Source organism: Micropterus salmoides, unplaced genomic scaffold (assembly GCF_014851395.1).
Source record: "Micropterus salmoides isolate LMB-PRFRI ecotype aquatic unplaced genomic scaffold, ASM1485139v1 Ms_hic_scaffold_4, whole genome shotgun sequence".
Classification (NCBI taxonomy): Eukaryota; Metazoa; Chordata; class Actinopteri; order Centrarchiformes; family Centrarchidae; genus Micropterus; species Micropterus salmoides.
The window spans coordinates 2,608,467-2,635,967 of NW_024043372.1; the positions used below are offsets into that span (position 1 = coordinate 2,608,467).

The 27,501-nt window shown below is 41.7% G+C and overlaps 2 protein-coding genes across 3 annotated transcripts; both read right to left on the reverse strand.

Annotated features, from left to right (window-relative positions):
* Positions 1 to 15,979: 15,979 nt before the first annotated feature.
* Positions 15,980 to 25,558, reverse strand: LOC119886855 (nuclear factor 7, brain-like). 2 transcript variants are annotated; one of them, XM_038697831.1, is made up of 2 exons: positions 25,500 to 25,558; positions 15,980 to 17,716 (listed from the first exon to the last, which is right to left on the reverse strand). In XM_038697831.1, exons 1-2 carry the CDS (start codon positions 25,508 to 25,510, stop codon positions 16,336 to 16,338), a joined length of 1,392 nt encoding a protein of 463 aa, XP_038553759.1. In that variant the 5' UTR covers positions 25,511 to 25,558; the 3' UTR covers positions 15,980 to 16,335. The 2 variants fall into 2 exon arrangements, with proteins under 2 accessions (XP_038553759.1, XP_038553758.1); XM_038697830.1 differs by lacking the exon at positions 25,500 to 25,558 and adding an exon at positions 17,960 to 17,965 and having other exon boundaries at positions 15,980 to 17,740.
* On the reverse strand, positions 23,716 to 25,538 carry LOC119886856 (nuclear factor 7, brain-like). The gene has a single exon (XM_038697832.1). It carries the CDS (start codon positions 25,508 to 25,510, stop codon positions 24,209 to 24,211), a length of 1,302 nt encoding a protein of 433 aa, XP_038553760.1. The 5' UTR covers positions 25,511 to 25,538; the 3' UTR covers positions 23,716 to 24,208.
* Positions 25,559 to 27,501: the final 1,943 nt, after the last annotated feature.

Consider the following 27,501-nt stretch of genomic DNA (forward strand, 5'->3'; position numbering starts at 1 on the left):
TGATATTTTAATAGTTGTTAGTTTCACTGATGTTAGTTATTTTTAATAAACTCTACTTTGATGATTTTTCAGTTGAATAGCTCTTTGATATAAAAACAAGGGGAGCTGCCTGAGTTTCTTTCAATGAATTGTTTCATTCTAGTTTCTTGGTTGTGTGGCTTGAAAATTAACTGTCTTTTTTTTTCCTTTCGAGGCATGAAGGCCGTCCAAATTCCAAAGTTTCCAGAGAGTAAGTGTTTGCCGCAGTGAGTGTGCGATGGCTGTCCTGGGAGGCACACAGCAGGTGAAATTAAATGGTAAAGAGCAGAAAAAAGAAATATTAGCTGCAAAGGTGGTCAAAGGAGCTGTGGCAGCAACATATGTGGTAACAGCACAACTAAGTAGTTAAAGATAAAAGACGTCAGATAAGAGATAGAGAAAGCTCAGAATGAAGGGAAAATAGGGAGAAACAGTTTGACCAACAGTTAGATAATATTGACATACTATATAGCCTTTAGTGAAGGAAAAGTAGTCACAGAGACAGAATAATGAAAGAGCCCATCCTGTTAGATAAGGTCTAAATAGATATACCCCCCCGGATGAAGAAACGTATACAGCAAGTGGAAGAAAGATATAAGTAAGTGCATTTAAGGGCCAGTACAGGCAGAAGAAGAAGAAAAAAGAATTAGGGTCTTTAAAGGGTTGAGTTCAGATATAAAGGAGAGATGGAAAAAGAGAGGCTATAATAGAAAGGGAGGAGACGAGAGCTAGATATGAATAGAAAGAAAAACAACTCCCAAACAAAGTGAAAAGTTCGTCATAGCACAGATCTCAGAAAGACAAAAGATCTGGCTACAGACCGAGGCACCTGCAGAGCTCAACAAACCATGAGACAAGACGACAGCGAGACAGAGCTGCACTGGACAAGATGGCAGCTCTGGAGTTTCATGAAGAAGGCGAGAGAGCAGCTTCAAAATGGACACAGCAGAATCTGACTGTGAGGAAGAGAGGGAGGTGATACAGGAGGCGTTCCACAGAGAGGCGTGTCAACCTGATGCATCACAGGCCCAAGCCCACCTCCACTGACGTCAGCATCTTCCCAACGCTGAGGACGCAGCGAGTCAGACCACATCTACAGTCCAATCATAAAGAGGACAACACCACCTTAAAGACTGTGAACCTAACAGCACAAAGTTTAAAAAGGTCAAGAAGGTTTAACTGTGAAAATGAACTTCAGCCAAAATGCACATGTGACCGAGTGCTGACAGAGACATCACCAAGGAAGAGCTCTCTGTCTCACATGATCAACATTACAAATGGTCAGACTATCAGAGGCCCAAGATATGTCATTAATAATTGATTCATTAACACAAATATACTAAGTTAATAACTTTGGTGTCCTGCTCTCCTCCAGCAGCCACCTGATACTAAATTTCAGCAAAAAGGGATCAGAACATCAGGCATTCCTTGTGTTTTTAAACAGAGTTTTTAGAAAAAAGGGATCTAGTGGGATTATTTTTATATTATAGCTGTTAGAGATCACTGTCTGCTCTGGGTTTGTGCAGAGGAACAGCCAGCGCAGAGCTCCTCGGATGTAGCAAATACAATGACAGGCAACCTTTCAGGCGTGATTTTAAAGAGGCCGAAAGGAGAAGCCTCATTAAAGCCTTTATAAAGCAATTTCAGCAGCACATTGCTACTGCATGCTTAAATTTGATGATTGTGAGTCTTAAATCATAACTGATCTTTGTCATGTATTCCACAGGAACAACCAAGCAACTGTAATGATAACCTGAGACACACGTGTGATGCTGAACACCTGAGTTAATCTATGTTCTTTCTGTTTTTGTTGAACATCTGTGTTAATCTATGTTTTCTTTCTGTTTTTGGAGGTAGTATTAGTAAACTAGTCTGAAGTATGGAAGAATTGTAGTGCACTAATGGATAATGGAGTGTTTCAAGATTTACTATTTGTACGTCCAATAGCAATGTAATTCAATACACAGATATACAGGATGTTAGAGGGGTTAAATTGCAAGCAAATATAATATCTAGGAAGCAAACTCATGTTGAAAAAGATTAGACAGATAGAAACAATAGTTAAAGTCTCCAAACTACAAACAGTAGGATAAAGCTCACTTATTGGTAATAGTAACAAGTACAGTTGCAAGAAAGCTTAATAATCCTTCACAGCCAGTCAAAGACCAGAGGAGGCCACTCTCCTATGAGGCCTCGTGAGGCAGACACAGCAGCAGGCAAGAATTCCTTTAATATTATTATTTTGTCTGATCGCAGCTGCTAGTGGTTCTATAAAAATAGCAAATAGCGAGGGAGAGAGTGGGCAACCCTGCCTGGTACCCCTCTGGAGACTAAAGCATGGAGAAGTATGATCATTTGTTTTGACAGAAGCTCTTGGGGAACTGTATAAGATTTTAATCCAATCTATGAAAGAGTTTCCAAATCCAAATTTATATAAAGTAGCGAATAGAAATTTCCAATTTACTCTGTCAAATGCTTTCTCTGCATCTAAAGAAACAACTATAGTTTCCAGGTTATGAATAGTGGCATAGTCTATTACGTTAAGTAGCCTGCGTGTATTGTTGGTGGAGTGCCTGCCCTTAATAAATCCTGTTTGGTCAGAGTGTATTATACCAGGAGTGACCTTCTCTAGCCTTCTTGCTAGGGTTTTGCAGATGATTTTAAGATCTGCGTTAATAAGTGATATTGGGCGATAACTGGACGGGAGTGTGGGGTCTTTGTCTGGTTTAAGGAGCAGGCTGATATTAGCAGAATTCATTGTTGGAGGCAACATGCAAGTACCCCTAATTTGCATAACCATCCTATAGAATGTGGGCAAGTATTTCCCAGAATTCCTTATAGAGTTCAGCGGGAAAACCATCTGGCCCAGGGGCTTTATTATTCGGCATATGTAAGAGAGCTTCCTGGAGTTCAGCCATTGAAACAGGTGAATCCAGAGCCCTGATCTGTTCATCATCTAACCTTGGCAAATCTATATTGTTCAGAAATGCATCGATGTTAGAGCTAGATGGGTCAATTTGTGATGTATATAAGTTTTTATAATAATCTCTGAATGCATTGTTGATTTCTTCTGGGTTATAAGTCAGATTCCCAGCTGAGTCCTTTAAGGAAGAAATAGTTATTTTTTCTTTATTCAATTTCAATTGGCTGGCTAAGAATCTGCCGGATCTATTGCCATGTTCAAAGTTCTCCAAGAGTAGTCTTTGCAACTGAAATTGGGTCTTTTTATTAATAATTTCATTTAATTCAAGTTTTGATTTTCTCAGATCATTCAGCATGTGTTCCTGTGGGGAGGTAGCAAGGGTAGTTTCTAATGTTTTTATTTTTTGTTCTAGCTGTAATTCACAAGATCTCTCTTTTTTTTGTATGATGAATAGGAGATTATTTTACCTCTCATGACTGCTTTTGCTGCCTCCCAAAGAAGACATGGCGAGGTTCCTGGCAGGTCATTAGTTTCCATATATATTGCCCACTCCTTTTTGAAGTAATTTATAAAATCTAGGTCTTTAAGCAATGATGCGTTAAATCTCCAACTTCTAGTTGGCTGTGTGACCCTTTTTTTAGTAAGAGTGATAGAAACCGGTGCATGATCACTGATAGTGATAGGGTGAATCTGAGTGTTGGAAATGTCTGTCATAATTGAGCTGCTAACCAAAAAATAGTCAAGGCGAGAAAATGAGTGGTGGACTGGTGAAAAGAAGGTATATTCTCTAAGAGTGGGGTGGTGAGAACGCCAAACATCACAAAGACCAAAATCGCTCATGTATTGTTTAAGGATGTCTGTTGATTTCCAAATACGGTGACCACCTGCCGTACTGAGCCTGTCAACTGCTGGATTACATACCATGTTGAAGTGCCCTCCTAATATAAGAGCTGTGTCTGAGTGAGCAGAGAGTGAGTTGAAGAAAGCATGAAAAAAGGAGGGGTCGTCAACATTTGGGCCATAGATGTTAGCAATGCATAAAGGAGTATTTTGAATCGAAATGTTAACAATAATGAATCGACCCTCTGGATCAATAGTAGTGTTATTATGATTGAAGTGTGTTTTTCTATTTATCATAATGGTGACACCCCTTTGTTTTGAGTTATAACAGGCTGAGTACGAGTGAGGAAACTGTGGTGAGGTTAGTTTATCTGCTGTCTTGGGTAAATGAGTCTCCTGTAGTAGGACAATGTCTGCTTGCAGATTATTTAGATGGTTAAAAATTTTTAATCTCTTTTCCCTTGAACCAACTCCGCTACATTCCAAGAGGTGATTATAAGTGAGGTCATCATTCAACTAAGGGATGTGGTGATGGCTAGTGTGTGCAGTGTGCGTGTTGTATCATTGTGTGTGTTGTATGCGCCTGTATGTGTGTGTCTATGTGTTCATGTTGTATGCGCCTGCGTGTGTGTGCTAGCGGTGTGCCCGACTGTTTGTGAATTAAACAGTATGAAAATTGCGCAGCTGATCGATGTGTAAACGGCGGAGGAAGAGCAACATTAACAAAAGAAAGAAACAGTGAAACAAAAACAGGGGAAAATACACAAAACATTATCGGACAGACTAGTCAGATAACCACAGTATAGGCTGTTGAGACGTGCACTGTATTTTATAACTATTAACTTGCCATATGTCACGGAGTAATTAACTGATAGGGGAAAAAATGATCGCATACTGATACAGTTCACCTGTTGCTGGACTTGGTTCTTAGTAGAGCCAAGGAGTGGTGTCTCGGTCGCGGTACAGCTGGCCATCGACGTAAAGTTTATCCACAGCGATGACAGCCCGTGATCCTTCTCCAATAAGCTTCTTTCTTATCGGGAACAGGACTCGGCGTCGGTCCAGGATCTCCCGGGGAAACTGGTCGTTAACGCTGAAGTTGGTCCCTCTCAGCTCCCTGCCGCGGCCTTTAACCAGTTCCTTCTGCTTGAAGTGTTCAAACTTCGCGACGATGGGCCTGGGCCTCTGGTTCTCCTGACGGCGTCCTCCCAGGCGGTGCACCCGGTGGAAGCTGATGTTCTTTACGGTCTCGGCCGGGAGCTTCAGTTGATTTTGGATGAAGCTTTTAACGGTCTCCTCTGGGGTTTCATCCGCCTGCTCCGGGATACCCGAAATGACCAGATTATCCCGCATACTACGAGCCTGGAGATCGATGATCGCTTCTCTAATGTTTTTATTGTCTGCCGAGAGCCGCGTCATTCCCTCCGTGAGGGATTTAACTGAACCTTTGAGGACCTTGTTTTCTGCCGCGAGCTCAACCACCTGTTTCTGGCTAAACTCCAGGGATCCCCGCAGAGCCTGAAACTCTTTATGAAGTACTTCCACAAGAGATAATCGGGCATCAAAGCTGGACAATTTCTTGTCTATTGAATCCAGAATCTCTGTAAAATCTGCACCTTGCGAGGAGACTGCTCCAGGTGATGCTCCAGGTGATGCTCCAGGTGATGCTCCAGGTGATGCTCCAGGTGAGTCTTCAGTGCGGTTTCTTTTTGATTTCCCCATGACCACTCGATGAAAACACTGGTCAATATAAACTTCAAGGTCCTCCAAACACTCGTCCTCGAGGTCCTCCAGTGCGATTTGACTGCTCTTATTTGTTAATTCGCTTAAAATTGGCGGATTGTTTATCTAATGAATTGTTTGTTTAGCTGCGCGCTGCCATGTTTGAATTGCACCAAGTCTCACGAGATTACACAAACGCTCACCGTGTCATCTCCCCTCCTAGAGACTGCCTGTCCATTCAGAGATTCAGATTTGAGGTGTGACCTTGTTCTTCTTGAGGTGTGACCTTGTTCTTCTTCTGGCCCAAGTCTTGAATTTCTACACGACATTAATTCTCCTCCTGGCTCCTTTTGAATAGATGGCACATGTCTCAGTAAAAAGCCTTCCACTCCTCTTCTCCGTTTTGTTTGCGTTTACTACAACCGCTTCTCTCACTCAGTTTGAACTACGACAAATATTCCCTCAGTCCGCTTCATTCAGCGCTCAGTTATTTGATAACTATTGTTAAGGGCGGGTTGTTACGTGCTTTCCACACTTGGGCTTGACCAATTATATAATTCGGTTTAAATAATAAAATAAATCAGCGTGCTTTTTATTGGTTATACATGGCGTCAATATCGGAAATGTAAACGATAAAAAAGGAAAAGAAACAAATTTCTTCTTCCCCTTGCTTTGGCCCCAAGTGCGCATGAGTCCCTGGGCCCATGCCCAGAATGCCCATTGGATAATCTGGACTGCCCATGCCGTTTTGTTCCACCTCTGCATCCTCTGTGTATCGAGTAAGACGATGAGTGGGAGCAACTGCAACATGCTGTATGCACTAGTGGCGCATGTGCACTACTATCAATGTTAACACCAACTGGAGCACAGGTATCTTTGATGGTCGCTCTCTACTGTCAACTGCTGCCCTTATTTGTCCGGTATTTGCATGAAGAAAGGTCCAAATGTCTCAAACAGGCTGAGCCAAAAAGCTCCTTGACAGACTGTATTAGTTGAACTAACAGACAGCAGTCAGCTGTCAAAGTGGCAACGCCCCTAAAATTGCAGAACTTTAAAGCTTAATTTAATTTAAACAGGCGAGTTATCAAAAATATTACCCCCCCCCCCCTCACGGTTGTCATTAGGGGCAAAATTAGCGATATACACTAAAACCATTTTTTGAACCAGGCTGTAAACATGTTTTATTCTGCTGTAAATTTGGGCATTTTGATGAAAATTTTGATGAGATGAAACCATGGTGTCCTATGATGTGACTTCCTTGTTCACCTGCGTCCCCACCATAGAGGCAGCAGAAACCGTTAGGGAACGGCTAACACAAGACAACACCCTGGACAACAGAACTAGACTCAGCCCTGACCAGATCTGCAAATTACTCAACCTCTGTCTAAACTCCACCTACTTCCAGTACAACGGAGGATTCTACAGACAGAAGCATGGCTGTGCCACGGGCTCACGGGTATCCCCGATTGTGGCGAACATCTACAAGGAAGAAGTGGAGAAATGTGGGTGTCAACAAATCCATAGCTTAAGTTAAAGGGGTTTGTTGTCATCAAAATCAGCTAGAAGCTATTATTGTCAATTTATCAGTCTTAGTTATGAATCTCTCTTGTTGACAAGTGATTGTTACAACCCCCCTCCCTCGGACTTAGTACAGGACGAACATCTTTTCTCTCCTTTATTCTGTGCAAAAATAATATCACAGAACCTAGATACTTCAAAGATGTATTACATGAACAGCACAGTTTAGTTTTTTCTTTTAAAAATATGAAAATTGTTCTCACCTCAGATTACAGTGACATATACTGCATGTCAAGAGCAAAATGACTTCAGACAGTGAGTTGCAACTTGTGACAGTCTGCCCCGCTCTCCTCTACTGTTCCTAATGAGGCCGTTACTCTTCCTGGAATCAGAGTGGATGGGTGGGGTGCAAAAATTCCCTGCAAGAGAGCGAAATAAAGTGAAACTGTAATGACTTTACTGCTAACTCCTCATAACTGTTAGTGTACTTGCTGTGCAGTTGTTGATGTTATTGAGATCATATTAAATAGCCTACCACGGACACTGCAGTTGTTGTTGTTGTTGCGGTTACTGTGTATTGTTGACATAGACACAATAAACAAGGACAGAGACAATCCGAGTTTTGAATACACTTGGAATCTCCTACAATTTAGCTTAGCTTTAAATTGATATATTTAAGTTACTAATGCAGACATGCAGCGTTTGAAACTATCCAGACACATGCACCCAAACATGTTTCAAGTGTGGTAATTAAAGCCAAAAGATCAAATGTCAGTAATAAATGCAAATACAAACTATCAGAGACACTGACCAGATAACTGGAGAACCTCTCCGCGCCGTCTCAGAAAAGATCTGAAAAGCCTTCCCACTTGGTTGCCTAACATATCCTCAGATGAAATATGATTCATGCAATTCACAATAATGTATTTGCATTAAGTACTGTGCCACAGTCCTGGGAAAACCACTAGTGGTCCCTGTCCCCAAGAAGCACAGTACTTTTAGCTCTGTTTGCTGGACTTACTGAAAAAAATGATTCTCACCCTTGCAAATGTTACACGTTTTGATCAGTTTTATTTCATTTCATTCTGTCCGTTCTGCGCATGTGCACACACACACACACACACACACACGTCGCCACCTTTGCTTGCTCATGCGCGATTCATTTGTAAGAAGAGGTGCACGCTCCTGCTCTGAGCACTGGGCCGCCTGTGAGAGCGGCACAATTAGTTCAGTCAACTCTGGCCGCAAAAGATCTAATCGACCGTTGTTAAATGAGGGGGTCTGGTCTACGGAGGACTGTCTATTTGCGTCACGTCAAGTTTCCGGAGAGTTAAAAAAAAAAAAAAGGTTCAACTTTGAGAAAAACGCAGCGCTCGTCACTGTCAGTTCAGTGTTGGAGAGGCGGCACAAACACCGAGCACATCCGATCTTGAACGAAACGATGTTCCTCCCCGCCGAGACGTTTCAGCCTTCTCTTCATACAGAGCAGGAACCAGAGCAAGTAAGCCTACCCTACTTTGTGGTGACATTTTCTACACTTAGGGTAAAATCCAAGGGGCTCAAATCCACAGCTGACCATCGTTTACGCTGTGAAAAATCAACCGGTGCGTAATGAATCTTGGGATACATGGAAGCGCGTGCGTGGGGATGAAAAAACGCCATCATCAATGGAGCTCCGATACTACGAGTCACCATGGCAACGGGTAAATAAAGGCAGAGCCTCCAGTTTAACCGGGTGGAGAGAAATATGAACGCTGCCAACGGGGACCATGATTGGCTCTAAAACGCAGGAGTGGATCAATAAGGATCAATACTTTGACAATATTAGGTACATTTCATACAGCGTTGGTCATTCATCATTTACCAGACTGGAATTTCATTAATGAATGAAAAACAGCTGGACTCTCCTCCAGCCTGTTATTCATTTTAAACAGCTACAGGCCTGTTTATTCAGCTGGAACCTGACGGGACTAAATGCCGGTGGCAATAACTGAAGATGAAAATATTAATCTAACAGATTAGACACAGTTTAGGCTGGAACTATGATTGTAAAGCCACAGTCTGGCTTGATTGATTTTTATTTTTGCAGTGGAAAATGTGTTTAGGTTCAAACTGACTGTAAAATTTTAGATGTCTATTTTACATTAATAAAATCTCTCATTTCGTAGTTTTCATGAAATGCTGTCAAAACACATTCGGACTACAATAATGAAAAACTCACTTTAAACTACATTTATTTGTTTCAGCTGCACAACAGTCATCCTCACTCAGAAATAGGCCTATTCACATCATGATAACTATGATAGGAATGTTCTAATCAGTGCGACTACAAGATGAAAGATTACTCTTAATTGATCAGTTTTATAGCCTACTGAGTACTTTAAACAATGATTACTGCAGCACTGTAGCCCAAGGTAGGCCTAAGTGTTTCAGTGCAACTGTTGCCAACCTTATGTCCACAGTGTCACTGTGTTATAAAGAAGGACAGTGTAGCTCATAGATTTTATTCTGTGCTGAGGATAAATCCACGATGTCCAAAGATAACTCTGTCCATACATAGATTGATCATAAAGCGGTCATGTTCAAGATCACGTTTGGGTAAAAAAAACAAAACTACTAGCCTATCTAACCGAGATATCAATGTTTCTAAAGACGTAATTGCTTTCAGATATGTGCTTTGATATCGACAGTATGAATGAGGAAATGTCAGACTGCCACTTCAGGCTTCGCACGAGGGGAGGAGTCAGAGAGAAACTCAGCATTTGTTGCCGAGGTTACTGATCTAGAGTTTATCTGATGTTGGTCTCTGATGTTTATCTGATGTTGGTCCCTCATCTCGTGCTTAACATAGGCCTACTCAGGAATTTTAAACGTTAAAGTGAAATGAAAATTAAAACATAATCAGCAGTTCAGGCAATTAAGAAGAAGAAGATTACATATATCAAGAATCTTTAAGGCTTTGGGGTATGAAGAGGGCTGAATATTTTACAGTACATTTAGCCTATGCTTTTGTCCAAAGTGACTTTACAGTCAATATGTCAGAGGTCGCACGCCTCTGAAGCAACTAGGGGTTGCTTATATGCTTATTTGATAAATGTCAAAATGGTGATGCCCATCACAATTTCTTAGTCCTAAGATGAATTGCTTATTTTGTCCAACTAATTACTTATTTTATTAGGGAGATATGGTAAAAATACATATATCAAAGAATATTAAGAAGAAGAAGATTATTTGGCACCCTCTTGTGACAAAGTCAAGGAGGATAATTCACTGGTGTTAAATTCTGTTTTGCAGGAAAAACACTGTCTGTGAACTTTTATATCGTATGTACTGAAACAACACGCCTTCTCCAAAGATCAGTAACACTTCCACACTGTTAACTATCATAGATGTAGTTCCACCTTAAGTTGCAGATTTTGCAGTAAACTGGATTAACATTTTTATGCTAAAATGGGAGCTTAGTGTTCAGCAGAGTGGAAAAATGTTACATATTTCATATTTAAAAAAAGTTATGTGGAGGAATTGTAGGGTAAAAGTGTTCAAGTTTAAAGTCTGCAGACAGTAAGTGCATGTCTGAATCAGAGCAGCAGACCTCCACACCGACAACAGGTGGAGAATCCAGTGCAGATCAGCCAAACATTAAAAAAACCAATGATCCTGATCCTCAAACCCCTGAAACAACGGCTACAGGGATTTTCCCTCCTGTAGCTGTAACAACCTCAGTTCAGAAATATGAAGATCCAAGTAGAGCTGCAACAATTAGTTTATTAATCGATTAATTAGTCTACTTTGCAGCTGACCAAATATGACCTCAGGCATCCCACAGTGTGATTGCCATTTTATTAGTTTTGATGTTTCAATGACTATACTGTTAATTGAGAAAATAATCAGCAGATTAGATCAAGTATTGTTCTCTACAATCAATCGTCTCATAAATCCCCCCCCAGTCGCTTGCCCAGTCCAATGTCTAAATTAAAATGTGATGAGTTTGCATCATTTTACAAAAATAAGAATCTACATCTGAACTGGAATTATTAATAGTACTATTAACCCAAGTAGCCAAACCCTCAACACCTCCCGGGGTAAGTTTAATTCCTTTTGCAGAATCAGTAGAGCGCTCCCTAAAACCATCATGCAGATGAAACCATCTAGCTGCTCCTTAGACACAGTCCCTACCACATTTTTTAAATAGGTCTTAAATTATTTAATTGACAATGTATTAGACATTGTAAATTGCTCTCTAGATCATTGTGTTTTTCCTGATTCATTTAAAAACAGCCTTAGTCAGGCCCTTACTAAAGAACTATGACCTTGACCCCTCAGTGCTGAGCAACTACAAGCCTATCTCAAATCTGACATTTTTGGGTAAGATTCTGGAGAAGGTAGTGAATAAACAATTAAATGTGTTTTTACATGAGCATAAGATACACAATACATTTCAGTCTGGTTTCAGAAAGGGACATAGCACAGAAACAGCACTTGTGAAGGTTGTCAATGACCTCAGGGTGGACTGATTGTAAAAAATGTTTCCTTTCTTGTACTTTCTGGATCTGACAGCTGCCTTTGATACAGTGGACCACAACATTCTTTTAGATCGTCTTGAGAACTGGGTCGGTATCTCTGGCACTGCCCTGTCATGGTTCCATACCTATATGACTGGCAGAAGTTATTTTGTCAGTCTTGGTGGCCATGTCTTGATATCCTCTCAGGTATTCCACAAGGTTCCATTCTTGGTCCTTTACTGTTTTGTTTGTACATGTTACCACTTTTCACAATTATCAGTGATCATAGAGTGAATTTTCCCTTTTATGCAGACGACACACAGCTATATTTATCTGTTGCAGCAGTCAACCCCAAAGTTCAACCCCTTAGTGGAATGTCTGTCTTCCATTACACATTGGATGAGTCAAAATTTTCTTAAACTAATTGGAGGATAAGACAGAAATTCTTGTGGTTGGCTCTAAGACACAGAAAAATTATTTCTAATACATTGAAATGCCTGGCTGTGCAGGAAAAGAGTGTTCTGGGTGTCCTTGTTGACTCCGAGTTGGATTTTAAGTCACATTTGAACAGTGTTACAAAGGTTGCATTTTTTTCCATTTAAGGAACATTGCCCGAGTTAGACCCCACCTTGGAAGGTGCTAAAAAGTTGTTACATGCTTTTGTTCCCCCCCACCGTTGGATTATTGTAATGGCCTTTTTACTGGTATACCAAAATACAAAAAAAAAAAAAAAGATATATATTAATAGGCTACAACTAATTCAAAATGCAGCAGCAGGAGTTGAGAGAACACGTCACTCCAGTTTTAGCTTCTTTTCTCTGGCTTCCTGAAGCATTTAAATTTCATTTTAAAGCACTTCATGGTTTAGCACCTTATCTGACCTTTTACCGAATTACGTTCCAACTCGCTCTCTCAGATCCTCGGATGCTGGTCTTCTTAATGTCCCAAGAATGAACAGTAAAACATTTGGTGAAGCAGCTTTCTGTTATTATGCACTAATGACTTGGAACAAACTCCCATTACAAATAAGAGAAACAGCCTCTCTTGATAGTTTTAAGAAGCAGCTCACGACTTTCTTTTATCTGATCTCATACTCATTTCATACCGTAGCCTGGCTGCTACCCTTTCCCAGTTTAATACCTTTCTTTTTGTGCTTGTGGATTGTTTACATGTTGCTGTATTGTTCTTGTATGTTTTATTTACTTAAGTGCTCATGATTTGTGCACTTTGACCTGCATTTTATGTATGAGAGTGCTATACAAATATTATTTGTAGCCCATAGCTAACTCACTGGCCGTGTCTGAAATCAGGGTTATGTTTTATTTTGTGAAACACTTTGTTTCATCTGTTTGTATGAAAAGTGCTGTACAAATAAAGTCTAATTGACGGATAACGACTTCTGTAGCACTCGCTAAGACTACCTTCATAGCGGATGTCCATCTTTCCATCGTCAACCGCTTATGCTAACTGCGGTGGGGGGGGTTGGAGCCAATCCCAGCTGACAGCGGGCGCAAGGCGGGGTATCAGTCCATCGCAGGGCCACACAGACAAACAACCACTCACACCTAAGGACAATTTAGGGTCACCAGTCAACCTGTCTTTGGACGGTGGGAGGAAGTCGGAGCACCCGGAGAGAACATGCAAACTCTACACCCAAAGGCCGGGGCAACCTTCTTCCTGTGAGGAAACGTCGCTAACCACTGTACCACCGTGCCACCCATCATAGTGGATGTATAAATTCTAAATGAACTATTAGTGGTTAATAAATCATTTATTAACCATTCAGATTCTAGATTACCGGTCATTTAAACTCTTTTCCATTTGGTAATAATGCAGCTGCGTATCGAACCTGCAACCAGTTGGCGACCGTCTCGACCTGCTGAGCCCCCACACAACATTTAACACCACTTTAGCTGTTTTAAGAACAGTTATAGAAGAAAGGAAAGGCACTAATAAGCTGCACGGCTGAATAATTAATTGTGAATTTCTTTCACTATTTAAAGTTATTAAAATATTTTATTTCCAAAACGTCTAAATTTAGATGATTTAGTGGCTTATTAATATTTACATTATGGCCTTTTATTCTGTACATTCTGATAAACACGTCTGTACTTTAACTGGAGTAATACCTTTTATTAATTTATGTAAATCTTTAACTACAGAAATACTTCTACATGCACATCTGCACTTCAACTAGAGTAATACTTTTACTAATTTAAGTAGGCCTATATAAGTACTTTAACTTAGCTTCTTATACACAAACTCTTAAAATGATTCACAGGCTTAGTAAATATAGTAATAAATACCATCTTAAAATCTCTGAATATCGCTTTAGTGATTGTAGGAGTTGTACATACCAAAATAACTAACATTCATAGCTCACCTATAGGTTATTATTGATAGTTAACATAATGCATATTAGCATTTCATCTTTGATATACCTGGCAGCACAACCAGGTGCTACAGATTCTTGCAGCAATGTTGGAAAGATGACAGACAAGCATGAACACATTGAAATTATAGTGCCCTGGGAGGACGCAGTAGAGGAAACATGAGCGCAATAAGCTGAGGCAGAGCTTGCAGCCGATACACGACAACGCGGCTGAAAAGCAAAAGTCCAACTGGTTGAAGTAGGCTGCAGAGGGTTTGCAGCCACTGTTACGAACCTCAGATGGAAGCCCAGGGGGAGGAGGTTAGTACAATTACTATGAAATGGGTCTTATTTACAATATTAACAAAAAGTGTCTCTTAAATGCACAATAAACAGAAAACAACTCCCAAAAGGGAAGCAGCAACAAGGTCCTTTTTAAAGGGAACTAGGTATTGGATAAACACAAAAGTAGTGATGGCAACCTAGCACACACAAGCACACGGTGCAAACAAAAAACAGTAAATCACTACACTTAACCGCAGGTATCCCACTGTCGCCACCTCTGGTTACTGTCTCTGCCACACGCTCGCCGCAGACTCCAAACACTCAGTAACACTGTCTCTTTCGCTGTAGACCACCATACTCTAACCTACAGCAGCTTCCTCCTCCAGCCCTTATACCCTCCACTGATTAGGAGAGTGGAATCAGCCGCGCTCCTCAGCTTGCTGGCTGCAGCATTGGGGGCGGGGCAAGGTCCTGCTTAGGGCAGAGAGGAAAACACACAAACGCAACACCCCATATACACATAAATGGCCCATGGGTCGTAACAGCCACATAAATATCGAGGCTACTACGGGAGATGGGAGTACGAGGGAAGGCCCACCAGCATTCAGTCAAAGACCTCTCCAGAGCTGCTGAAAAAAGGCAGTCAGTGGCTCTGTATGAAGAGAAAAGACTCAACTTGGGCCCTCAAGTGAGGAGATGATGGTTGTGCTCTGGAAGTGAAAAACAGGTTACAGTTACAGAGTTCCTTTTTGCTATGCAGTGTTGACTTGGACTCTAGCTCAGTGACTTGGGAGCATCTCTGGTTTGTACTGAAGCCCACATGCCCCTTAGTTGTTTTTTCCTTCATATAATGACAAGAAATCTGTAATATTTTATCTGCACACATTCACCTGCTGTACTATTTGATGTATTATTATTACCTTTAATGAAACAGAGGGAGCACAAGGTGAAGTCATCTCACTGAAACTGTTAAACTCAGTCTGCACCACTGCTTCACAACCAGCTGATCTCTAAAAACAGTTGTATTCCAGGGCAGATTAACCTGTTTTGGGGCCTCCGGGGACAAAAACATGTTGTTGGGCTCTTGTTGCCTCCAAGTTCCCAGAAACCAGTCACTATTCCTGTACTGAGTTAATACCTGGCCCAGTTTCGTGTTTCACTTTGTGGGAAATTTTATTTGATATGAACAAAAAAAAGGTAATAATACAGGTAATATTACCCCTGGAGGTCTGGAGCCTCTGGAGGAGGTCAGTTACCGCCGTTGCCCAGTTAGTAATTAAGCCTTATTCTTCAGCTGACCAAGTAGAAAGAATGAACTGGCTGCTTTTAAGTCCTAATTTGAGTAAATCATGACTGACGGCAATTACTGACACAATAAGCCTCAAGTTGTGGAAAAGAATCTGCATGAATGTTTGAACAGTCTAATAATGAGACATCTTAAAGTTTGTCTTGAAACAATACTCACACACAGTAGGTCTACATATGTACACAAAGTATAAAAACACAAAAAAGCCTTGAGAGCGACTTCCCAACCGGGGAAATGGGACAATCCGAGGAGCGAGTGACTGCAGCATCTTATTGGCCTACACGCTCACTTACGGGATATGAGTTACTGATTGGACGCAGCAGCTGATTGGACTGATGTGATCGCTTTAATGGATGCTGCAGCTGCTGCATACTTGCAAGGCCTCTTCGTTGCTGTTTGCATCTTTATTTTTCTTCACTTTTCTGTTTATATTCTTTTAATCTGCCGTTTCCTGGACTAAATTCAAAATAAAGTGTGTTGGATCTGAACAATGATTGGCCGCTCAAACAAACTTCTTTATTTCAATCCTCATCAGCTTCCACAAAGTGGCTGCTGGTCTTCATGGCTCCACACACACAAGTCTAAATAATAAAACACGAACAACTATTTAAAACGACACAGTGTGGATAAAAAAGAAACAGACATAAAGAAACTCAGTGAACGATGATTGTCAAACTAAATAACAAGAAAAAGAAAATACAAAGAATAAAAAACAAGAAGTGAAAGAAAATAAAGATATGTTTGGAATAATGAGACAGCAGGAGGACAGGTGCAGCTTAACAGGTTAAATTCAGAGACTTTTCCCTTTAAGAAATCAACAACATCATGAATATAATCATCCTCTTTATCTCTAACTGCTCTGTTCCACTGTCACACAGACCTTCACTGCTGACAGCTTCACTTCATCCCAAGTGTTAATGTATGGAAACATCCTCTCAGTGAAAGTGTGTATGAAGGTGTGTATGTGTGTGTTAGTATCAGGATCAGAGAACGACAGCTTTCCTCTGTTCCAGTCCAGATTCACTCTGATCCTCTGGGGCTTCTTCTGAACTCTGAGATCAGTGAGTGGAGCTGATGGTGACCATGTTAAGTATCTACCTTCATAGAAACCTATTACCCATAATTCAGACAGTATGTTGTCCCCCTTCCTCTGGACAGACTCTGCTAACACACCCAGTCCCCAGCCTGTACTGTCTCCAACCTCGACATCCCAGCTGTGAGTCCCTGAGTTAAAGCCCTCAGAGCCCAGAACAGAGCAAAGTTCATCAATCCTCTCTGGATTGTCAGGAAGCTGCTGTCTCTCTCCTCGTCTCACACTGGTCAGATCTTCAGACAGGATGAGTCTTGGATGAGCAGTGTTTGGGTCCAGAATGAGAGGAGTGTAGGAGACCATGTCCTTCATCTTGTTCCAGATGTTGAAGGTCAGGTTGCCCAGGTGTTTGGCCTGGTCTATCAGAGCTCCTGAGGGCAGCTGTGGATCATCCAGCAGGGGGCGCTGCTGGACTCTTTCCACTGCAGCCTTGTAGTTGAGCAGGAATGAGACGTCTTCAGCTCTCAGCTCCTCCTCTGTGGCTCTGACTGTGTCTGAAAGAGCTGCTATCTCTCTGCTCAGAGCCTCCATCTTCTCCTTCATCATCTGACTCTTCTGCTCCTCTTCCTCCCTCAGTGCAGCCATCCTGGCCTCCTCTTCCTCCTCTAGAAACTGCTGAAGCTTCTTAAACTGCTCCTTAATCTGCCTCTCTGTGTGTCGGGCCTGGACCTTCATGTGTTCTGCTGTTTGATCAAACTTCACTTTAACTTGTTCACAAACCTTTAACTTCTCCTTTAAGGGCTCCAGAGTTTCCTGAAGTTCCTTCTTGTGTTGTCGTGCAGCTTCATCGACGGGTCTGAATCTGTGGTTGCTGTGTTTTTCTGAATCTCTGCAGACGAGACACACTGGCTGCTGATGGTCCAGACAGAAGAGTTTGAGTTTCTCAGAGTGCAGACTGCAGAGAGCCTCTGAAGCTCTCTGATCTCTCTCCTGTAAGAAGGCCTCACACAGGTTCTTTAACACCAGGTTACGAGGTGGTTCTGACCTTGAAGATCTTCTCTTACAAACTGGACACTCAGGTGCTTGTTTTTCTCTCCACCAGCTCTTCAGACAGACTTTACAGAAGCTGTGGCTACATGACAGAAGAACAGGATCTCTGAAGACCTCCTGACAGACCGGACAGCAGAGATCCTCCTCTGATCTGGAAGCCATTTTGTCTCTGAAGCTGAAACCCAGCAGACAGCAGGTTACAACAGGAAGTCAGCTGTGTTTCCCTCCCTGCTGTAGAAAGCTGCCTCAGTTACTTTCACTGTGAGTCTCTGAGTGTTTCAGGCAGCAGCAGGTTGCAGTTGAAGTACTTCAGTACTTGAGTACTTGAGTACTCCCTCCTGTAACTGTCCTCCCTCAGTTGAAGTCACAGCTTTGTAATGAAGGTAAATCTTACCGTCTGTCTGTCATTCGACACTTCTCACTAAGAACTAAACAGGAACAAACTGTTTCCTGGTTTGACTCAGGTTAGGGGAGGAGCTTTGTCAGGCCACTAATCTTAAAGAGAACAGACGATAAATATGATGAATATGAACCATCACGCTGAGATCACACGTCAAAGAAAAATGAAAACACGACAACTTTGTCATCTCTACTATCACCTGTTCTACCACTAATAAAACTTAATTCACTTCTTAAAACTAAAAGTACGATACCTTAGTTAAGTACTGCACTGTGGACCAGCTGGAACTTGTCAGGAACAACTTAAAGCAGCGCAGTCTGATCTGGTGGACGTCCCTCTGCAGGACTCTGAGGGACAGGGGCTTCTGGTCAGAGGCCATCAGGCTGATCTCTCACAGACCGGCAGTGAGCCATTACGGTTCAACTCAAGTTATATAGTGTCAATTCATTACATAAGTTATGTCATTGCACTTTTTATGTAGAGCAGGTCTAGACTGTACTGTCTGTAATATTATTTGCAGAGACCAAACAATTCCCACCATGAGCGAGCACATGGCCACAGTGGAAACCAAGGAAACACAACTAGAAACCTCGAATAGAACCTGGGCTGCGCTTGGATTCTTTCTCAAATGTCCTTTTTCTAACTGCTTTTCCTTGACCTGGATGAAAAACATCACAAGGTCAAGAAAAGACAGAGAATCCGATTCCCAACAATTACTCTAGGCGACGGTAGATGTTATTGACGTGAGAACAAAATGCTATTGAGTTGGCAGTTTTGGCAGAATGCCCTGTGACCAATAATGAAATAGTCTAACTGTTACTAGCCATTGAACTTTGTGGCTTCTGATAATTAACTAAATGAGGACGTAAGAACAATGTGGCAGATATTTATGGTCCTGGAATCAGACACATGTTTTCCGAGCTTCACACGCTGCTTCCTGTCCGTCAGGAAGTCTGTGATCCACCTGCAGGTGGAGTCAGGCACGTTCAGCTGAGAGTGCTTGTCCTGCAGCAGGGTGCTTTGTGGGGTTTCTGCCTCCTGAATAGTCTGTTGACATTCCTCTCTGAGATGGGGGGGGGGCTGAAGCTGGGCAGAGGAGTCACAGGGGATGGTGTCTCGAAGCAGCAGCAGAACTGGTTCAGCTCATTTGCCAGGTGACAGTCGTTGATGGAGACGGGGGCTTTGGGTTTGTGTTCTGTCTGAACCTCCTCCAGACAGAAGTGGCGTCGTTTCCAGAGAACTGGTGTTGTAGTCTCTCTGAGTACAGTCGTTTAGCTTCTCGCATGTCTAAACCTGTACTTTAACGCCCTGCACCCTGTCTCCACTCCTATATTCCTCTTCCTTTTCCAACCTCAGCTGTCTGAGTTTAGCTGTGAACCAGGGTTTGTCATTGTTATAACTCACCCTGGTGCGTGTTGGTATACAGCACACAGAAACTGATGTAGGACGTCACAGCATCAGTAAACTCATCCAGACTGTTGGTAGCAGTCCTGAAACATCCCAGTCAGTGCAGTCCAAAAACACCTGAAGATCCTCTACAGCTTCACTAGTCCACTTCTTTGATGTCCTCACTACAGGTTGACAAATCTTTAATTTCTGCCTGTAAGCAGGAATCAGATGGACCATCACGTGATCAGAGTGACCCAGTGGAGCGCGTGTGACAGCATGATAGGCACTGCTAACTGTGGTGTAGCAGTGATCCAAAGTGTTCCCCTTTGTGGTTGGACACTTTATAAACTGTCTGTATTTGGGGAGTTCATGTCTGAGATTTCCCCTGTTAAAGTCACCGAGAACAATAACAAGGGAGTCCGGGTTATTCATAGTTATGCACCCAATTGGGATAACGCGGATTTCTTCAGTAATCTTTTTTCTCTTCTGCCGGGACTGGATTCACATGATTTAATATTGGAGGAAGACTTTAATAGTGTCCTGGATGCGAAGCAGGACCGTTCCAGTACGAAGGTCACTTCACTTAACAGATCGGCACGATGCATCAATACCTTTCTTCAAACCTATGAAGTCATCGACCCCTGGAGATTCAAATTTCCAACATCCAGGCAGTTCTCTTTCTTCTTCCCAGCTAATCAATCCTATTCTAGAATCGACTATTTCTTAATAGACCAAAAACTACTTCCACTAATCTCCCAAGTTGAGTACAACAGTACAGTCATTTCAGACCATTGCCCAGTACTTCTGAAGCGTCGATTTCCAGAAAACATACTTCCTAGACGTACATGGCGCCTTAACTCAAGACTACTTGCTGATAGAAAATTTGTTGATTTCATAAACACTCAAATAGACTTATTCTTAGTAACTAATGAATCCCCGGGGATAAGCCATTGGACGCTGTGGGAAACCATGAAAGCGTAAATAAGGGGACAAGTAATCTCCTATATGGCTGGTGAAAACAAAAATAAGTCAAGGAGGGCTGCGGTGCTGATCGACAGGATTAAAGTGGTGGACCAACTGCACTCCACATCACCCTCTGAGAACTTAGACAGAGAGAGAATCTCGCTTCAGACAGAATTCGATTCCCTGACAAATTACAATTCTATAGATCTTTTCTTAAAAGTGCGTCATAACCTTTATGAATACGGGGAACGCGCCGGTAAGCTCCTGAGCCATAAACTCAAACAGCAGCGGCTGGCTTTATATCTGCAATAAATGGACGGGGAAAGCAATATAGTTACGGATCAAAGGGACATCAATGTTCAATTTACGTCTTTTTACGAAAATTTGTATACCTCTGAAGCGGGAGACGGGGAGTTGGTGGAGGATTTCTTCAGTAACCTGGAAATGCCCTCCTTAGACGAATTAGACAAATCAGAGTTGGAAAGGCATATAACCGATATAACAGAGATGAATAACGCAATAAAAAAAATGAAACCCGGAAAGGCACCAGGCCCTGATGGGTTCCCAATAGAATTTTTAAGACATTTGGTCCTAAATTACTAGCATACCTAGTGAAGGTCTTTGAAGAGGTCCTGGGTAAATAAATGATCCCCCTGGCTATGACACAAGCGTCCATCTCTTTGTTGTTAAAAAAAAAATCTGCGACTGTGTGAGTCCTACCGGCCGGTTAGCCTACTATGCTGCAACTATAAAATTCTAACCAAAGTATTGGGCTAGTAGGCTAGAGAAGATTATGCCTAAATTGATACACCCAGACCAGACAGGTTTTATTGTAGGCAGGCAACTATCAAGCAATATTTGCAGAGTTTTCAACATTATATAGCAAACCAACAATGTTGAGCCAGAGATAATACTATCCTTGGATGCACAAAAAGCTTTCGACAAGATTGAATATAATTACCTGACCACCGCACTAGAGAGGTTTGGCTTTGGTCCAACTTTCTGCTCGTGGATTAAAATTCTTTATACGGCACCTCAGGCCTTGGTAAGAACAAACAAGATAACATCAGATTATTTCTCTCTCTCCTGGGGAGACAAGACAAGACCCTTGTCTTGAGGCCCCAGATATTTGACATCGCCATTGAACATTTGGCAATAATGTTAAGGAAGACCACGAATCTGGAAGGAGTACGAATGGCGGGACATTTGCATAAATTATCACTTTATGCGGACGACCTTGTCCTTTTTCTGTCAGACCCATATACTACTATACCAATTGCAATCGAGCTCATCGCTAAGTTCGGGCGAGTCTCAGGATATAAATTAAACTAAACTAAAAGTGTTTTATTCCTGATAAACGACAAAGCACGCCAGATGTCATTCCATGACTTTCCATTCTTCGTTAGTAAGGATAGCTTATGGGGTGTTTGTGTCACTTATAAGTACAGGGATCTGTTCGACAGCAATTTCAAAATGGTGTTCAACAAGGCCAAACAGGACATGGAGAGATGGTCAACCCTCCCATTGTCACTTGCCAGAAGGATCAACTCAGTAAAAATGGCTATAATGCAATATAAAAAAGTCCCCTGAACCCCAGGTACGGAGTTCTGTAAAAACACACTTCTCTTTAATAACTCCCCAGAGTACATGGATAGATGAATGTTTAAGTATGGACCCAGTCGACAGAGGTCTGATAATATCCAAAGAGTTGCCCTTTTACCACTTGATCGTTTGGCGAGGCTATGGGAGGAAAAATTAAGAACCACCATTTCAGAGGCAAACTGGCAGGAAGCAATTACATTGGTACACTCCTCATCACTGTGTATTCCACATGGTTTGCTGCAGTTTAAGGTTCTACACAGATTACATTTATCTGCAAGTAAGCTAGCCAAACTCTACCCTGGTTTAGACCCGACTTGCATCAGATGAAGGAGGGATCCAGCTAGCCTCAGTCACATGTTCTGGCTATGCCCAAAATTGACTTTATTTTGGACAGGTATATATGACACATTTACATACAGTATTTGTGTAATAAAGTTATTGGTCCCAACCCACTAACTGCACTGTTTGGGGTGATTCCTCAGGAAACACAGCCCCAGGCTGAGACCATAGCTTTCTCTACCCTACTGGCTTGACGTCTAATACTTCTTGGTTGGAAGAAGGCTACGCCTGCCTCTCATAGGAAATGGGTGGAGGAGGTGATGTCCCATCTCAAACTAGAACAACTCAAATACACTGCCTGGGTCCCATAGATTTTAAAAGTTTGGCAACCATTCCTATCCTATTTTGAGGATGAATTCCCTTTCAACACTCAATATAGTGTAGCCTAAGTTATCCCCCTCCCGTCTGTATGTATTCCATGCGTGTATGTACATATGAATATGTTTATGTGTATGTATAGCTATCTCGAAAGTACTGAGCCACTGTGCCACTCCTTTTTTTTTTTTTATATATATATAATGACAAGAAATCTGTATTATTTTATCTGCACGCATTCACCTGCTGTACTATTTGATGTATTATTACCTGTAATAACACAATGTGAAGTCATCTCACTGAAATTGTTAAGTCTGCACCACTGCTTCACAACCAGCTGATCTCTAAAAACAGTTGTATTCCAGGGCAGATTAACCTGTTTTGGGGCCTCCGGGGACAAAAACGTGTTGTTGGGCTCTTGTTGCCTCCAAGTTCCCAGAAACCAGTCACTTTTCCTGTACTGAGATAACACCTGGCCCAGTTTCGTGTTTCACTTTATGGGAAATTGATGAAACTTTATTTGATATGAACAAAAAAAGGTAATAATACAGTTAATATTACCCCTGGAGGTCTGGAGCCTCTGGAGGAGGTCAGTTACCGCCGTTGCCCAGTTAGTAATTAAGCCTTATTCTTCAGCTGACCAAGTAGAAAGAATGAACTGGCTGCTTTTAAGTCCTAATCTGAGTAAATCATGACTGACGGCAATTACTGACACAATAAGCCTCAAGTTGTGGAAAAGAATCTGCATGAATGTTTGAACAGTCTAATAATGAGACATCTTAAAGTTTGTCTTGAAACAATACTCACACACAGTAGGTCTACATATGTACACAAAGTATAAAAACACAAAAAAGCCTTGAGAGCGACTTCCCAACCGGGGAAATGGGACAATCCGAGGAGCGAGTGACTGCAGCATCTTACTGGCCTACACGCTCACTTACGGGATATGAGTTACTGATTGGACGCAGCAGCTGATTGGACTGATGTGATCGCTTTAATGGATGCTGCAGCTGCTGCACACTTGCAAGGCGTCTTCGTTGCTGTTTGCATCTTTATTTTTCTTCACTTTTCTGTTTATATTCTTTTAATCTGCCGTTTCCTGGACTAAATTCAAAATAAAGTGTGTTGGATCTGAACAATGATTGGCCGCTCAAACAAACTTCTTTATTTCAATCCTCATCAGCTTCCACAAAGTGGCTGCTGGTCTTCATGGCTCCACACACACAAGTCTAAATAATAAAACACGAACAACTATTTAAAACGACACAGTGTGGATAAAAAAGAAACAGCTAAACCCACCAAACATAAAGAAACTCAGTGAAATCATTTTACATATGAAAAGGCCGGCAGGAGAACCAAAAAACTGATTGTCAAACTAAATAACAAGAAAAAGAAAATAGAAACAATAAAAAACAACAAGTAAAAGAAAATAAAGATATGTTTGGAATAATGAGACAGCAGGAGGACAGGTGCAGCTTAACAGGTTAAATTCAGAGACTTTTCCCTTTAAGAAATCAACAACATCATGAATATAATCATCCTCTTTATCTCTAACTGCTCTGTTCCACTGTCACACAGACCTTCACTGCTGACAGCTTCACTTCATCCTCAGTGTTAATGTATGGAAACATCCTCTCAGTGAAAGTGTGTGTGAAGGTGTATATGTGTGTTAGTATCAGGATCAGAGAACGACAGCCTTCCTCTGTTCCAGTCCAGATTCACTCTGATCCTCTGGGGCTTCTTCTGAACTCTGAGAACAGTGGATGGAGCTGGTGGAGACCATGCTGAGTATCTACCTCCAGAGAACATTATTGTCCATAATCCAGACCATATGAGTCCCTTTCTCTGAACAGACTCTGCTAACACACCCAGTGTCCAGTATGTACTGTCTCCAACCTCGACATCCCAGCTGTGAGTCCCTGAGTTAAAGCCCTCAGAGCCCAGGACAGAGCAAAAACCATCAAACCTCTCTGGATTGTCAGGAAGCTGCTGTCTCTCTCCTTGTCTCACACTGGTCAGATCTTCAGACAGGATGAGATATGGATTTGCAGTGTTTGGGTCCAGAATGAGAGGAGTGTAGGAGACCATGTCCTTCATCTTGTTCCAGATGTTGAAGGTCAGGTTGCCCAGGTGTTTGGCCTGGTCTATCAGAGCTCCTGAGGGCAGCTGTGGATCATCCAGCAGGGGGCGCTGCTGGACTCTTTCCACTGCAGCCTTGTAGTTGAGCAGGAATGAGACGTCTTCAGCTCTCAGCGTCTCCTCTGTGGCTCTGACTGTGTCTGAAAGAGCTGCTATCTCTCTGCTCAGAGCCTCCATCTTCTCCTTCATCATCTGACTCTTCTGCTCCTCTTCCTCCCATAGTGCCACCAACCTGGTCACCTCTTCCTCCTCTAGAAACTGCTGAAGCTTCTTAAACTGCTCCTTAATCTGCCTCTCTGTGTGTCGGGCCTGGACCTTCATGTGTTCTGCTGTTTGATCAAACTCCTCTTTAACTTGTTCACAAACCTTTAACTTCTCCTTTAAGGGCTCCAGAGTTTCCTGAAGTTCCTTCTTGTGTTGTCGTGCAGCTTCATCGACGGGTCTGAATCTGTGGTTGCTGTGTTTTTCTGAATCTCTGCAGACGAGACACACTGGCTGCTGATGGTCCAGACAGAAGAGTTTGAGTTTCTCAGAGTGCAGACTGCAGAGAGCCTCTGAAGCTCTCTGATCTCTCTCCTGTAAGAAGGCCTCACACAGGTTCTTTAACGCCAGGTTACAAGGTGGTTCTGACTTTGAAGATCTTCTCTTACAAACTGGACACTCAGGTGCTTGTTTTTCTCTCCACCGGCTCTTCAGACAGACTTTACCGAAGCTGTGGCTACATGACAGAAGAACAGGATCTGTGAAGACCTCCTGACAGACCGGACAGCAGAGATCCTCCTCTGATCTGGAAGCCATTTTGTCTCTGAAGCTGAAAACACAACAGGAAGTCAGCTGTGTTTCCCTCCCTGCTGTAGAAAGCTGCCTCAGTTACTTTCACTGTGAGTCTCTGAGTGTTTCAGGCAGCAGCAGGTTGCAGTTGAAGTACTTGAGTACTTCAGTACTCCCTCCTGTAACTGTCCTCCCTCAGTTGAAGTCACAGTTTTGTAATAAAGGTAAATCTTACCGTCTGTCTGTTGCTGCGTCTCTTCTCTCTGAGAACTGAACAGGAACAAACTGTGTCCCTGTTTGTTTGAGGTGAGTCAGGTGAGGGGCGGAGCTTTGTCAGACCATTGATGTGTTTGATCTTAAAGGGGTTATATGTAGTTTTTGAATGAAATCACTTATTATCTGCAGTTCCAACTCGTCACCTCCTGAAAAAGTTTGGGGCATTATGAAACATAAAATACGACAAAGGCAAGAATTACCAGATTCCAGAAATCGGTTACACAGCATGCCAATTTTTTTGGAAACAGGGTTGTGCCTTAAATAAAACATTCATCAAAACTTAATTATAAAAACAAAAAGTGTGCGTTGTGGATCAGCTGGAACATGTTTGAGGTGCATCTCTCTCCCTGAAAACGAAGTCCACCCAGAACCAAGTCTACCACCCACTGAACTTTCGCACCTTTCCACAAGACGTCTGGGGGATTAATTACTTAATTCAATTTCTTTCATATATATAGTGCTATAGAGCATATTTCCATAGAGCAGAAACTCCTTTTAACTGGTAGAAACCAGAGCAGAAGGGCGGGTGGAAATCTGTCGCGACCAGTTGAGGTAAGAGAGAGGGAGAGAGAATGGTTTTGTTTTTTACATTTCACATTTGATACTTCTGATTTTTTATTAATATGTTGTTGTTTCTTTATTGACTTTATCAAAAAATTACAAATACCACTGACCTATGGTTTACACACACACTGACTGTCTTCTTTATCGAACTGTATGAATGGAATTGGGTTTTTTTGTATTATCCTTGAAGCTTTGGCAATATTATTCTTCTGATGCCAAAAAATTAAAAAAATTTTATTAAAAGAGAGAGGGAGAGAGAAAAACACAAATCACTACTATATACTACTGACCTATGGTTTTATTTATTTTATTTAGTTAATTAATTGTATTGTTTTCATCTTCTCATTATTGGATCATATCATTGAGAGAGGGAGAAAGAAAGAGGGAGAGTGAGAAATGGTAATAATACAAATATCAATGAATATGATTATTCGGCGCCCTCTTGTGACAGAGTCAAGGGGGATTATTCACTATACTGTTTTGCAGAAAAACACTTTGTGTGAGCTTTTATATCTTATGTACTGAAACAAAGACGCCTTCTCTAAAGCTCAGTAACACTTCCACACTGTTAACTGTCATAGATGTAGTTCCACCTCAAGTTGCACATTTTGCAGCTAACTGCATCAACACTTTTTATGCTTGAAGTTCAGCTTAGGGTTCAGTGAGAGTGGAAAAGTATTAAATATTTCATATTTAAAAGTTACATGGAGGTAAAGTCTGCAGACATTAAGTGTGTGGCTGAATCAGAGCAGCAGACCTCCATCCTGATGTTCAACAGGTGGAGGATCCAGTGCAGATCAGCCGAACATTAAGAAATTAGAAATATAAAGATCAGAGTAGAGCTGCAACAATTAGTTTGTTAATCGATCATTTAGTCTACTTTGCTCCTACATGACAAAATATGAAAAGTACTGTGTAAAGTCATGATAAAGTCCTGATAAAATTGATTTACTGATTGGTTGTTAAAGACTTCTCTATCATTTGATAATAAGACTACCTTCAAAGAGGATTTATAAAAATTAATAACTTTAATAGTGGTTAATAAATAATTTATTAAAGTTTTATCGATCAGTTATAAAGATTCAGATTCTGGATCAGCTGTTTTTGGAACTCTTTTCCAATTGGTAATAATACAGCTGTGGGCAGCAGGAGCCGGGAATCGAACCTGCAACCCTGCG